Source organism: Leguminivora glycinivorella, chromosome 11, assembly GCF_023078275.1.
Source record: "Leguminivora glycinivorella isolate SPB_JAAS2020 chromosome 11, LegGlyc_1.1, whole genome shotgun sequence".
Classification (NCBI taxonomy): Eukaryota; Metazoa; Arthropoda; class Insecta; order Lepidoptera; family Tortricidae; genus Leguminivora; species Leguminivora glycinivorella.
This window is the reverse complement of record NC_062981.1, coordinates 5,611,054-5,624,682: the sequence shown is the minus strand read 5'-3', so window position 1 is coordinate 5,624,682 and position 13,629 is coordinate 5,611,054. Positions and strand designations below refer to the sequence as shown.

At 34.7% G+C, this 13,629-nt stretch overlaps 1 protein-coding gene across 2 annotated transcripts in view; it reads right to left on the bottom strand.

Moving 5' to 3' along the window:
* Nucleotides 1-3,565, bottom strand: part of LOC125231489 (low density lipoprotein receptor adapter protein 1-like) — a 71,932-nt gene extending 68,367 nt beyond the window's left edge. The window contains exon 1 of one of the 2 annotated variants that reach the window (XM_048136978.1): nt 3,366-3,565. In XM_048136978.1, coding sequence (XP_047992935.1) covers nt 3,366-3,414 — 49 coding nt within the window. In that variant the 5' untranslated portion in view covers nt 3,415-3,565. The remainder of the gene's footprint in view (nt 1-3,365) is intronic. The other variant, XM_048136977.1, reaches the window with a different exon arrangement.
* Between the last annotated feature and the right edge of the window lie 10,064 nt (nt 3,566-13,629).

Sequence of the window (13,629 nt, the reverse complement as noted above, 5' to 3'; positions counted from 1 at the left end):
TGTCGCTTACCATCAGGCGACTTGTCTACTCGTTTGCTTCCTATCGCATAAATAAAAACTTCATAATTTAATTCTTAAGCACTTCGTACTTGAATAACTGTCACGAAGCAGAACAAAACACACTTTCTAAAACATTCCCATAAACTTCGCTTTAGTTCCTTACAAATACAATTAAGGAAAGCGCCGAGCGACATTGATTCTTCGAGTAATCTGCACTACATCGATCACATTCGCTATGTTGCCTTAGCACCGTCCATTACAAGATGTTCTCGAGAAGCGAGATGAATAAAGCCTGGCGTCCACTTAGGCGGAATCGCGTCGGATCGCGTCCTCATACATTTAAATGCGATTCGAGTATTCGACGCGTCCCTAATGGACGCAGTTTCATAAGAAATTCAGAAGGCGAAGACTCGACTCGGCGAGCTTAGTGGACGCCAGGCTTTACTATGAACGGCGAATTCGATTCGGCGCGCCTTAAGCCTAGCGTCCACTAGGCTCGGCGAGTCGAATCTCATTAATAAAATTCGCCTTCAGCATGTCTTATGAAACTGCGTCCATTAACGTATGGGAGGTAAATTCGACGATTCGCTTAGCCTAGTGGACGCCAGCCTTTAAACCTAGTTGCGTTCAGAAACCGCCTGGATTAGTTTTTCTAGCCGCCGTGTAAGGCCGGCAGCGAGATCTCCTAATTCCTGAGTAATTAGAGAGAAACCTGCACCCGGAGATAGCTGGCTGTATAAGCGCAGGGCCGTGGTCCATAACGGGGACGTTTAATTAAGACATAAAAAAAGTTGCGTTTGAGCAGAAGGGCTTAAAATGGGTGAAGGACGGAACTGCTAAGTGTCAATATATTTCTAAAATAAAATACCTATTATGGTTTATCTGGGACGCAATCACTTCAACTACATGGATATACCTAACTGTCTTTATTTTAGACTTAGGTTTGCATTAACAGGAAAGGGATAGTTTTCTTTCTTCTTATTTACTGGAAATTTGTTTTTCCAGACTGTGTTATGTTTTATCTCGCTTAAGTCTAACTAGCCGTGCCGTGAGTATAATTCCGGCGGTACACAGTCGTCAAAACACTCAAAACCCCCTCGCGCTGTCTCGGGGTTCCACATCGTTTTCAGCCGACACAAAAGCTACCGCCTTTTTTCCTAGTATCCAATTTTAGTAATTTTTTAACCAGTAGCAAGGATGATTTATATAGGATTTACAATCTTCATACTAAGAATCGTACCTCCATTTTTTAGCGCCACCTATTAAATGCTATCATAACTACACTGATGATGCAACATTTTTTTTTAAATGTATATTGACGTGATATCATGATATTAAAATAAACAAGCATGTCATTTGTTCTTATAAAAAATTAAAACACGCAAAAATATTTCGGGAAAAAATGACTTTGGTTACTTCCTGGCTGCGAAACAGCGCCATCTAGTTTTAAGCCTAAAAGGCCCATACATTTCAGGGTACGCTTTTTTGTATGGGCTTTGTCTGTCCCGTGTTATATGGTTCTTGCTAGTAGTAAGACGTTTGTTTGTAGATACGTTATGCATAATATACGGTAAAAACGACATCAACGCGCCTCTTAGAACAGATTCTGCACTTGCATATTTTAAGTTTTAATAGATTTTTTTTTTTCCAACTTTACTTATACCTAAAAAAACTGAGTCTAGCTTTTTAGATTTTCTTATTTATGAATATAATTAATTCATATTTGTGGCCAATGTGTTATATAAAATAAATATTATTTTATGTAATTTTGTTAAACTAGGTGTAATCATTAAATTCTATTTATAAGTTTACTAGCGACCCGCCCCGGCTTCGCACGGGTACTATACCTACATGTAAACCTTTCTCTAGAATCACTCTATCTACTAAAAAAAACCGCATCAAAATCCGTTGCGTAGTTTTAAAAATTTAAGCATACATAGGGACATAGGGACAGAGAAAGCGACTTTGTTTTATACTATGTAGTGATGTAGTGATAGTGATAAGGATAGTTTACTAATTAAATTAGTGATATAATTATGAGGAAATCATGATAAATACAAATCGAATAAACAATATAATACATTTTACTTGCCTATTTATTCAATTACTTGGCCGGGTACTGATTTGGATTTTAAATATATCTTTACATGAGTCTAATAGTCTTGCAAGTCCTGGCGTACTAGCACATATCACAAATATTGAAACCCCTATAGAAATTAAAGAAAGTTAGGCTTTATAGACCTATATCTATAATAAGTAATTTAAGTAATATACATATAAGTTGCTAATGTAAGGAATAATTTTCAATGTTGTTTGCCTGCATTATGTTATTGTACCTATTAAATAAAAATAAAATAAAATAAATGAAATAATTAATTGTACGCACGATACGCAATAAGATTATACACCTACGACAGACACTTAGGTATGCAAATTAAATAAGGTTACATTCTGAGGTTAAAAAAAAACGAATGCTTACCTCCAATCCAATAGTAAGACAAGCAAAAACTACGTCCGGCGTCTCATGGCCTACATACGACCCAAAGTCACTATCGGTAACTAGAGTTATAGAGGGCTTTCGTGTTAAAAATAGTGAAATCGCAACCGAGCGCTCGATCATACCGTGTGTGGTATCAAATTAAAGGGCTTTGCGAGTAGTTTATAAATATATATCACATTATAGGACTTTTTCTACTTGGTCTAACAAAATATGAGAAAATGTCCAAAAGTGGTAATAATTGTACCGGTGAAGGCTCGTTTTCAAAAAATTGGCAAAAATCAATAATAGCAATTTATAATCACTAAGGCATAACAGCAATTTAAGTAAACGTTGCAGATTAATTTAGTACAAAACTTACTTCGATGTAATGTAGATTTTCAAAGAAATTGTCACTTAATTTTAGGTAATTTCTGAAAAAAATTGAATTCGCCTTAGGCTAGTTTACTCTTTTTCAAAAACTTAAAATAAAAATCTAGCCCGAAATGATTATGGTACAGGATATACGAATTATAAATTTACCCGTTTTAATATTCAAAATTGTCCAAATTTTACAAATAAGATCGACTGATTCAGCTCTATATTTACGTGCGTTTTTCTAAACGTGCATTAGAGAAAAATTCATAATTAATTTAGTGAGTTAGTTTTCAAAAATCCAGTCTTATAAAAATCAAGATAATAAGATGCTCTAACTGGAACTTGAATTAAATAAATCTATTGGATAACGGAAAGTGTAGTATTTCACCGACTAAAACTATCAATTTTACATTCTTTTGACGTTTTTTTTGAAAGCAGCCTTAAGTCATCATCTTCCGATAACAGTTTTTTGTATAATAAACCAAAAATATTAAATATACAAAATACTCACTTTTATGTTTGGAGCGATTTTTCCACATTTTCCTTATGAACGTTGTCATCTTAACTTTTTGAAACTTACGTCAACTAAAATATTTACACAAATTAAAAAGTAAATGTCTTGTCAAAACTTTTTAATTAATTTTCCCGCCGTGAACGCGTGCGCACTTCGGACACCCTTCGCGATATGACCGCGACGGGAGCGCTGCCCAGTTTACGTACGATGGCGAACTACTGAGATATCAGGACTTGTGCGTAATTTCACTGTTTTTCACACACTCCATAATTATAGGTACCTATGTGAACCAGAGATACTCAATATACCTACCCAATACTACTTACGTACCGTCCAACCCGTTAAACCCGGACTTATGGAGTTTGATATTTCGGATCAAGTGCAGAAATTGGTATGTAGACACTTATATATTACAGAAGGGTAGATCTGCCTTTTTTGACATACAATAAAGTTGCCTTTTATAGGCCCATAAAGCCCCTTAGTATCCTAAATCCTAAGTGTGCTGGCACAGCACTGGGACTCTTTACGCCTTTGTTTACGCGGTGGGTTCAGCTGCACACGCCGCTATGCCGCCAATCACCACATCAAGTCGTTTTTAAATTTATTTATAGTTAAATAGGCATTAAGTTATTTTTTAGCACTAACATAGTTCTAAGGTTTTGTTGTGATATGTACTAACACTCTTATGGATTTTAAAAATTGAAATAAATATATTGAATTGAATAAAGCACAAGCACCAGCACGGGAAGCATGGTCGTGCGATAGACGATAAAATAGCAGGCCGTCCCTATCGCACTATTTGTAAGTGCGATAGGGACGGCCTGATATTTTATCGTCTATCGCGCGACTATGCTTCCCGTGCAGGGGCCGATTTTTGAGTCTCACGGCGTTCGAATTCAGAAAATTGTCACTGAAAATAATAGGCAATTCACCGTTTTCAGCCGGTATTTTAGTGAAAGTGAGATTCAAAAATCGGCCCCCAGGCATGGAATGCTACAATTTAATTTTAGTTTATTTCAGTCTTTACAGTTTTAACGTTATGATTTTAGGTAAGTTAGAGTCTTGAAAATCTACGTAGGTACCTAATTATTATTTTCTCTTAACCAAAAATGTTAAGAGAAAAAAAAATAAGTAGTTAAGTAAGTAGTCATTTCATAAGCAAACTTTGTTCAATAATATTAATTATTAAAATATCAATTAAAGACATCCCTGTTCATTAGGCCTTCCTCAAGGATATCTACAATAAAAGTCCAATTGTCAACTGGCCTAATCACCCAATATTTATTATCGAAATGGAAAGGAAGTGTAAACTGTAAGTTCATCACCTTGACACTTGCGTTGTGTTTAACTTTTCCATTGTTTACAGTTACATAAATTAAGTGAAAATCGATGGACAAATCACTTATTTTATAAAACAAATCATGGACGAAACTTATTATTATTATTTTATTATTTATTTAAGGAGTACCAACAGCTGTTTACAAAGATAATACAACAAATATAGGAAACAAAGAGCCAATTACAGGAACTCACAGGTAGTGATAGAACAAAAATAAAAATAAAACAAAAATAAATATGCATAACGTTAGCTTCTGCTACGATTTGGCGCGTAATGATGATAGTAGATAATAGATAAAACCTATCATAATCTCATTTAAAATAAAGGTACGAGTAGGTAGCGGTCTAACACACTTATTAATAAGTACTTACATTAAAAAAAAGTTTAAATCGATCACGAGCTTTTTAAGTTTAATATCTAAGGGAGGCCGCACACAGTCTTAAAATTGATAATCTGATTATAAAAATCAGATCGAGTGCACGGAGTTCCATACCATTTCGCAACTGTCCACACACAGTCGTATGTGTGTCTATATTAGGAATTTTCAGATTGATTGACCATTCATACAGATCCATAACGCATCATAAGCGCATCATACGTTTAGGCGCACAGTCACGCAGCTGATGCAAACTCTGTCAGTCACCTATCATCGAGCGTGATGCAATATCTGAGTTCTTGCACGCGAATCAGGTTTTGCGTCCCGCCCTCTTGCAGATTTTTGCTGCCGAATGGATAATTGCATGATGATTGGCAAAGAAAAACTGGGATTGTTTCTTGGAATTTGTACATTTTTGTCTCGGTTGTGCTGGAAGGAGCCGAACAGCCGACTTTATACGGTTTATACCTACCTAATAGTAAACCAAATAAACTGACTTTGTCTAAGTAATTACTAAAAAATTAGTTTAATTTAGTCCATAGTTGGATTGAAAACCGAATGTTAATTATGTCAAATGAGTGATTATATCCTTTAAATATATACGAAATGTTGTTATATCAAATGTTATTATACCAAAAAAAGTACGTACGACTAGTATAATATAAGTAGCAAACAGTATAGTATAAAACATTTCATGAATTAATTTTATTCTTTTTTTGAAGGGATCACATATCTAACCTAACCTAACCTACTTTTCTGATAGCAGTACATATGTTTAAGGGTCAAAGTTCTAACCTAACCTATTTTTCTGGTAGCAGCGCGTTATGTGTAGGGGTCACAGTTCTAACGTAATCTACTTACCAGAGTAAATGATGGATCTAATTTATTGTACAATTGTTTTTTATTTTAACTGTGCTTCAGAAAGAATTTGTGTTATAGAATTTATTTATTATCGGAAATAAGCATTATACACAAAGTATGTTATAATAAATGTTATTCGAAAAAATGATCATTATATTAAATAAGAATTATACAATTTGTTAGTATATTATTTGTTGTTATATGATTCAATAATTATATCAAATGATCGTTATAACGACTAAAAATATATCAAAAAAAGTTATATCGATCAATACGCACCCATCCGTACTTAATATTATAAATGGGAAAGTGTCTGTTTGTTTGTCCATGTTTCACGGCAAAACGGAGCGACGAATTGACGTGATTTTTTAAGTGGAGATAGTTGAAGGCATGGAGAGTGACCTAGGCTACTTTTTGTCTTTTTCTAACGCGAGCGAAGCCGCGGGCAAAAGCTAGTTTATAATATAGGAATTACAATTTTCATACTACGAATCGTACCACCATTTTTTAGCACCATCTATTAAATACTACCATAACTACTACACTGATGATGCCTACAATTTTTTTTTTTTCAAAAATGACTGGTGACATTAATAAAATTTTCAATTTTATTACATAGAACAAAACCATAGAATGTCATTCAACCATAGAATGTCATTCGCTAGTTTGCAGGTAGTACAGCGACATCAAGAAATAAATAAATATTATAGGACATTCTTACACAGATTGACTGAGCCCCACGGTAAGCTCAAGAACAACTTATAGGCTTCCCACAGACAGTCTTAAAAATTCATAATCTTAAAAAAAACTTGTATGCAATCTGACAGTTCAAACTGACACTGACAAGACACTGACAGATCTGTCAGTGTCAATTTGCATACAATTTTTGACGTGATAACGTCTAATAACTCGTTACTACGGGCAGCATGCACGAAAAAGATGACGTCATTGTCCCGTTTCGCAATATAGCGTTAGCGCCATCTATTGGCGCGTGTTGGAACTAAGCGGCTGATCGATGCGCTCGGTATGGTTATAGCGTGTGGCCTGAGTAAAGCACCACAGCTGGGACAGATGGCGCGCCCGTGTGTTGTTCTCGTTAAGTTGAGTTTAGACCAGCAAGTTATTGCTGCAAGTTTTGAGACGCAACTATAGGTAAGAGTGAGTGGCAAATATCTGCATCTCTTTCTAGCATATACTTCTGTCTAAAAACTTGCAGCAATAACTTGCATGTCTAAACTCTGCTTTACAAGTTTAATTATTTTAATTTATACGACTTTTTACAGAACATATCCCGTCTGAACTCATCATAGATTTAGAATTATTAAACTAGATTGTGTAGTTAGGTCAAAAAGTGTGTCCACATGAGAGGTCATTGTTTGGGCTGGTGTCCCTCTCGCACTTACTGACAATGTCAACATTATTCAGTGAACGTCGTTTTTAATTATACAAATCTTTGATTTATTGGCATCAAAATAATTACATTGTAATTACATTGTAATTATTTTCCAATTCTTTGAAATATATCGAAACCCTAGTTTGAATATAACACTAAAATAATATAAGAAGTTATAAAGTCAGGTAATATATATATATATATATAAATACTACTATTATAGCTCATTAACACTGGCCACACGTGCGAGAGGGACACCAGCCCAAACAATGCCCTCTCATGTGGACCGTTTTCGATAGTTCAGAATAGCGAAAACGGTCACCTTTTTGTCTCAGTAATAAGGTTCAATTTAGTATGGCAAAAAATGTGATTCCGCTGTCCCCTGTCTTTGGAACTCACTGACAATGACATTTAGGCCGCTAAACATGGTACAATAAGGACTGAGCTCACACTTTTTTGCCATACTAAATTGAACTTTATCACCGGTGCAGAAAGGCGTTCTTGTCAGACTAGTAAAAGTTTTTGGCTTAACAACTCAATCTAGCTTAATATATATAAATCTATGGCATAGAACAACATGTCGGGTCCCTATATATAGGTCTAAGGTTTTATTTGAAAATTGAAATGGTCATACAATGCCAAAAATTGTAAGTATTTGCAATATTACTTTCTATTATAGTAAAACATATATTTTTTAAGGATTATAATATTTATAATATATATACGTATGTTTTTTCATAGCCAAATCTGGTCTGCTTTGGCAAACATTGCCATCATTGCGGTAAATGGATGGAGCGAAGAGCTTTGAGGAAAGATTGTAAGTATTCACTTCTGATAATTGTGTTAAAGGTTTTTTATCTATCTACTCACACCAGTATTCCCAAAAGTTATTGGCAAATCACTAGAAAGAGTGCAGAGGAAGTTCTGTAGGCACATTTACAAACGACTGTACGGATATTACCCATATATGTATCCATCTCTATTCGTAACAGGAATGGTTGGTCTTCAAACTCTAGAAACCAGACGGAAACTGCTGCATATTATGCATTACCGCCAACTGTTTCACCATAGAGTAGATGACGCATCCGTGCTTGAGAGAATGGGGCTGCAAGTGCCAAGAGCGAATGTGGTGGTTGGCATGCCGGGCGCGGTGCCGGCGCGGCGGCGGCGGCGCCTGTTCGCGGCGGCCGGTGCACCGCTCGAGCCCGAGCTACTCTTAACCGCATCATGTTGGAGACAGACGATATTGACATATTTGCTGATAGTGTTGGTGTGTTTTACAGAAAACTCTTAAGGTTCATAGACTCTACACTCCTTAGGTGATTAATGTAATAACCATAGTTTAACTTTTAAGTGTGTTTGCTTTTATTTATGTCAATTTAACATGTACATAATTATATTACCACATAAGTGCTTTGGTGAAATACTGTTAACTTTTGTGTATTTTTAATAAATAAATAAAAAAACGTGAAAAAAGTCCCAGAATCGGGCCCCTTTTGCTATACTCTGACCGCCCCTGTCTATACTACTGTAATGTTTGACGTTATCACGTTAAACTACCGTCCGTAAACCGACTTTACAGACAACCAATTTTTTTTTTAAGATTATGAATTTTTAAGACTGTCTGTGGGAAGCCATACATTTTACAACGCCAAGTCGTTAGCCAGTTTGCAGCGGTAATAGTGACATCTAGCGACAACTTGCACTACGGTATATATTTCGTACGCGTCAGTTGCGTTAAATTGTTTTTCTACTCCCGAACTGTTATTCGTCATTTACAGGGTCGTGTATAGATCTTGAAAAGCCTACATAAAAGTCTATTCCCCAAAGCCAGCGTGCGCCGGCTTTCCGCGCATGCGCGCAGTATCGAAAAAACTGAAAACGCATTGTTTGGCTTTGTAACCATGGCAACGCCTTATAACGATACCGCACGCGTGCGCGGGAAGGCTTTGGGCAGCTGAGCTGACAGTGCAAACCTTTGCGTCAAAATACAGGAAACAGTGTGAATTTCACGAAAGTTATTCAAGAAAACTATTAAAAACTAAGTGCATGGTCGTAGAAAAAGTATTATATGCAACGGTGTTTAACTGAGTCAAAAAATACTCGTGGCGTCTTAATAACAATTTTCGGCTTCGCCTCAAATTGTTACCCACGCCACTCGTCTTTTTTGATCTCCTTTAAACGCCTGTTGCATAAAATACTATTTTCACGCCCTCTATCGTTCACTTTCCTAAACATATCCTAAGTACATCGGATTTACTATTTTCTATTTTCTTTGACTGGACCGTGGACCGCATCTCAAGATGGACACCGATTGTGAAATGACAAACGTATATTTAATTTTGCTGTATAGTAATGGACCTCAGGTCCGTTTTGACATCAGCATTTAGTGACCACCTTCGAAAAAACGAAAGAAGTTGCGGAATTTTGTCTCATTCGCTCATATACAAAATAATGTGGTGTGACTGTGAGTAAGATATATGTCACCGAGCTCTTATTTTAGCATGGATTCCATGCTTTAGTTATACTTCCGTGCGTATCTCCTACTATTTTATGCGCGCCATCTGTGGACGAGTAGTCGAGTAGACAACAAGTTAACTTCGCTTAATCAGTGTTATAATAATTATGTTCTTTAGCTAAAAGTGAGTATTTTGAAGTCGACATCTAGCGTCAAGTAGTAAAATTTCAGTACCTTTATTCGATAATAGATGTCGCAGGGAAGGAGAAACTTAAATGGTTTAAACGGGTATGTAATGCTTTTAGGCGTTAAGTCCGCCTTTTGTTCAATACATTTTTTTTATAAATGAAGATTAAATAAATAGGTAAAATTTATTATATAAATATTATTGTCAGAACTCTATTTTCATCTCCTTCTGTTGAGCAACGCACTTTTCTAAAACCTTTTTGAACCTTAAAAAACTCGATACTGAAATTCTATTTACTAAGTTTTGCAGGCTTGTTATATTTGAAAATCCTATGTTAAGAGAAGTATAATTTTATCAGGTATAGGGTGCATTGGGGTAATTTCGAAGCACAGAAATGCTCGAATAATTTCGAAAGGGGAATCTTGATATGATGGAAATAATGGTGATTTTTATGTGACTTTCGAAATTAGATGCCTTTCGAAATTACCCAATATACCCAATACATACAACCAATATACCCAATACCTATTTCAATTAAACAACGGTGTATTTATGCAGTGATTTATTTATGAACATAATGACAATAACAAAACAATTATTCACGTATACCTAGTTGTTATCATTTATATTTCATGCCCTAGTATATTATATTATAAAACAATTCTCTACATGTATTGTATCGTTTGTTGCGCTTTTCTTTTAATTAGGGTAAGTGCGTTTTCACATTATCCGATCCGATATCGGATGTAGGACCGACATATATTACAGGCGTCATCTTGGATTTCTTCCATAGAAATCCTTCCGACATCCGATATCGGATCGGATAATGTGAAAACGGACTAAAGGTATCCGTTAACAGCAAAGGGATCTCACTCCCGTTATCTGTATCTACAAATATGGTCTAGGTATGTCCTAGGATAATTACTGACCACACCACCTAGGCAATATTTGAATAAAATGAGTATAACTAAAATATTGCAATGTTTTCGTCCGTCCTTCTTTCAAGTCATATTTTCATCCTAACCATAAAACGTTGGGGACTATCGTTTTTTTGCTCACCAGTTGGCGCCACTGTTGAGTAAGGTCCAGAGATATAGCTGTCAAAATTAAAGGCGACTTATAAGATCGGCGCCGAAACAAAGTTTTGGATATCATTAATTAATTATAAATAATATCTAGATTATTAATTATAAATAACTTAGCATCATATTTTTACGCCTCTTTTTCTTAATTCCGCTTTCAAACCGTTCACATTCATCGCCAAATAATCCATATTTGCGATAATTTCACGAAGGAGATCGCTTTTCCAGTAATTCCAGGATTCGCTTTGCCAGTAAATTAAAGAAATTATAATTTATGTCAGGAAGCCCGCCAAAACCTGTAGTAGTAGTAGTTTTTTTGGACCTCACGCGACAACAGCGCCTCTAGTGGCAAATTCATACGCGATAGCCCCCATTAAAAGGAATACATGAAATATTATAATATTAAAAAGATCTAACTGTGATGTAATAACTTTAATTTGAATATTAAACAAAATGCATGATATTCTAATGTATTTTAAGTATGAATTATAAAATATGATGAATATTTAACAATGCAAGATGATCTATATGAAATCTAGACAAATGCTAAATTATCATGATTGACTCTAGAATAATACAAAATTTTTACTTGGTGACAGAAAAAATAATACATCATCAGGGCAGGTTAATGAGACTCAGAACACATTGGAAGAATTTAATGAAAACATGTATAAAAACCTGTTGTACCTATATTAATTTCAAGATTACTGTTTGTTCTGTAAATCAGAAATGATTTTGTATCGTTTTTTGTGCCACCCTGTAATTGAAATATATTAAAGTTTTAACGCACATAATTATTCAGTCTAAACTTAAGTTAGTCATAGTCACCTTACTGTTATTTATTGCTCTATAAGATTCCTTATAATTTTACTGTACACATAAGTAGTCATGACTTCATTCCTAGTAAATATGACAATTACAGTAATAAACTATTCAAGATATTATTCTATTCTACGGCAATTCATTTGAAAACACTATTACTATAACTTACATATATGTAACAATTATGAATATGTAACTTATAGACTCTCCTCTTTGGATTTAAATCCACTTAAACTATCCTAAGGTTAACAGTTGCATGTTGAATCAGTTCACCCACCAAAGGATCTCTGTCAAAGTTATTTTGAATAATTTTGTACTGTTGTTCCAATCAATGAGGGTAAAAATATATACAATAAATGTGTGATAGAATTTGTAAAAATGGGTCTTGTAATGTTACAGGTTGAGTTCTAGGGACCTAAATTAAATAAGAGCCATGGTGCCCCAAAATGGGGATACAAAAAATTCACATTAATAACCAGAATTTTATGTGTATGCAATGCACATGTCACATTCCTTAGAGCCACACTAGCATTTTTTGGGTTTGCGTCTAGCCAGCATTATGTAAAATAGTGTTGATATTAAGCCGAGGCTTCGAAAATGCTAGTGTGGGTTGGCCCTAAAGGCTATTTCACTGTGGACCCAATGGACCACAATCACTCCAACCTCCACAAAATCCCTAAATACTAGTGTCAGAAGTGTTAATAAGATTTATTAGCAGCTCAAAAAAGTTCTTTAATATCATTTGTGTTTGCTTTGCTACAATAATACAGATTCCCATAAGTTTATTTTAACAACTTATCATATTTGACAGCTAGAGCTGATTATTGGTACACTTTCCTTTTATATGGCTCTTAATAAAAATAGAAAACAAACATTTGATTCTTAGATTACACTTGTAAATTGTATACATGTAGGGACAGAATGAGATAACAATGGGCTGAGATGACTGCTTCCTATCAGGCGGTTTGACTGCTTGTTTGCCGCCATCATAAAAAAAAAACAATTTTCATTCTGTACTTCTGAGAAAAATAAAATTTACAAGTATCTCAGGCTTTAGATACACCTATACAATAATTAATAGTATATCACATTTTTCTTGCCATTTTGTTGCAGTATTTAGCAAAAAAACTTATGTTTCATACTATTAACTAAAAGTAAAATAATCCCCCGGTGACAACCAGAGGATAGACTAGGGAGAGGGTAAGTTAGTAAATCTTAGGTTCTCGCTGCTTACAGTGCTTACCCTGGCAATACCCCTTGATAGACACAATCTACAAATACTTCACACTTTGCCTAGTGTTTTATGGAAAACACACCAATTATTAAAAAAGTACCTATTATTATGCAAGCTTTTCTTAACATACTTAACAAACAAGGAGAAAATCCAGTCAGCTTTAACATTTGTACCAGACACCGAGTTCATTTTGTTAATACAACATTGATATCAAATTTTATAAAATTTTTGCTAACTTGTATTAGCATTCACATTTAATGTTACCACATATGATTGATACATTTTATCTGTTAATACAGAATGTGTAACTGAAAAATAAATACTAGGGTGGATCAAAAAAACACTTTTTGGAATTAGCAAACCTAATAGTTATCAATCAATGACCCTTAGTCTATGAAGCCTTTGTGAAAAATTTCAGCTTTTTTAATCAACATCTTCAGCCCCGCATTAGGTTTGAAATTTTGAAAATCTCATACAAACCTGAAAATTCAACTTTCAGATTAAAAAAA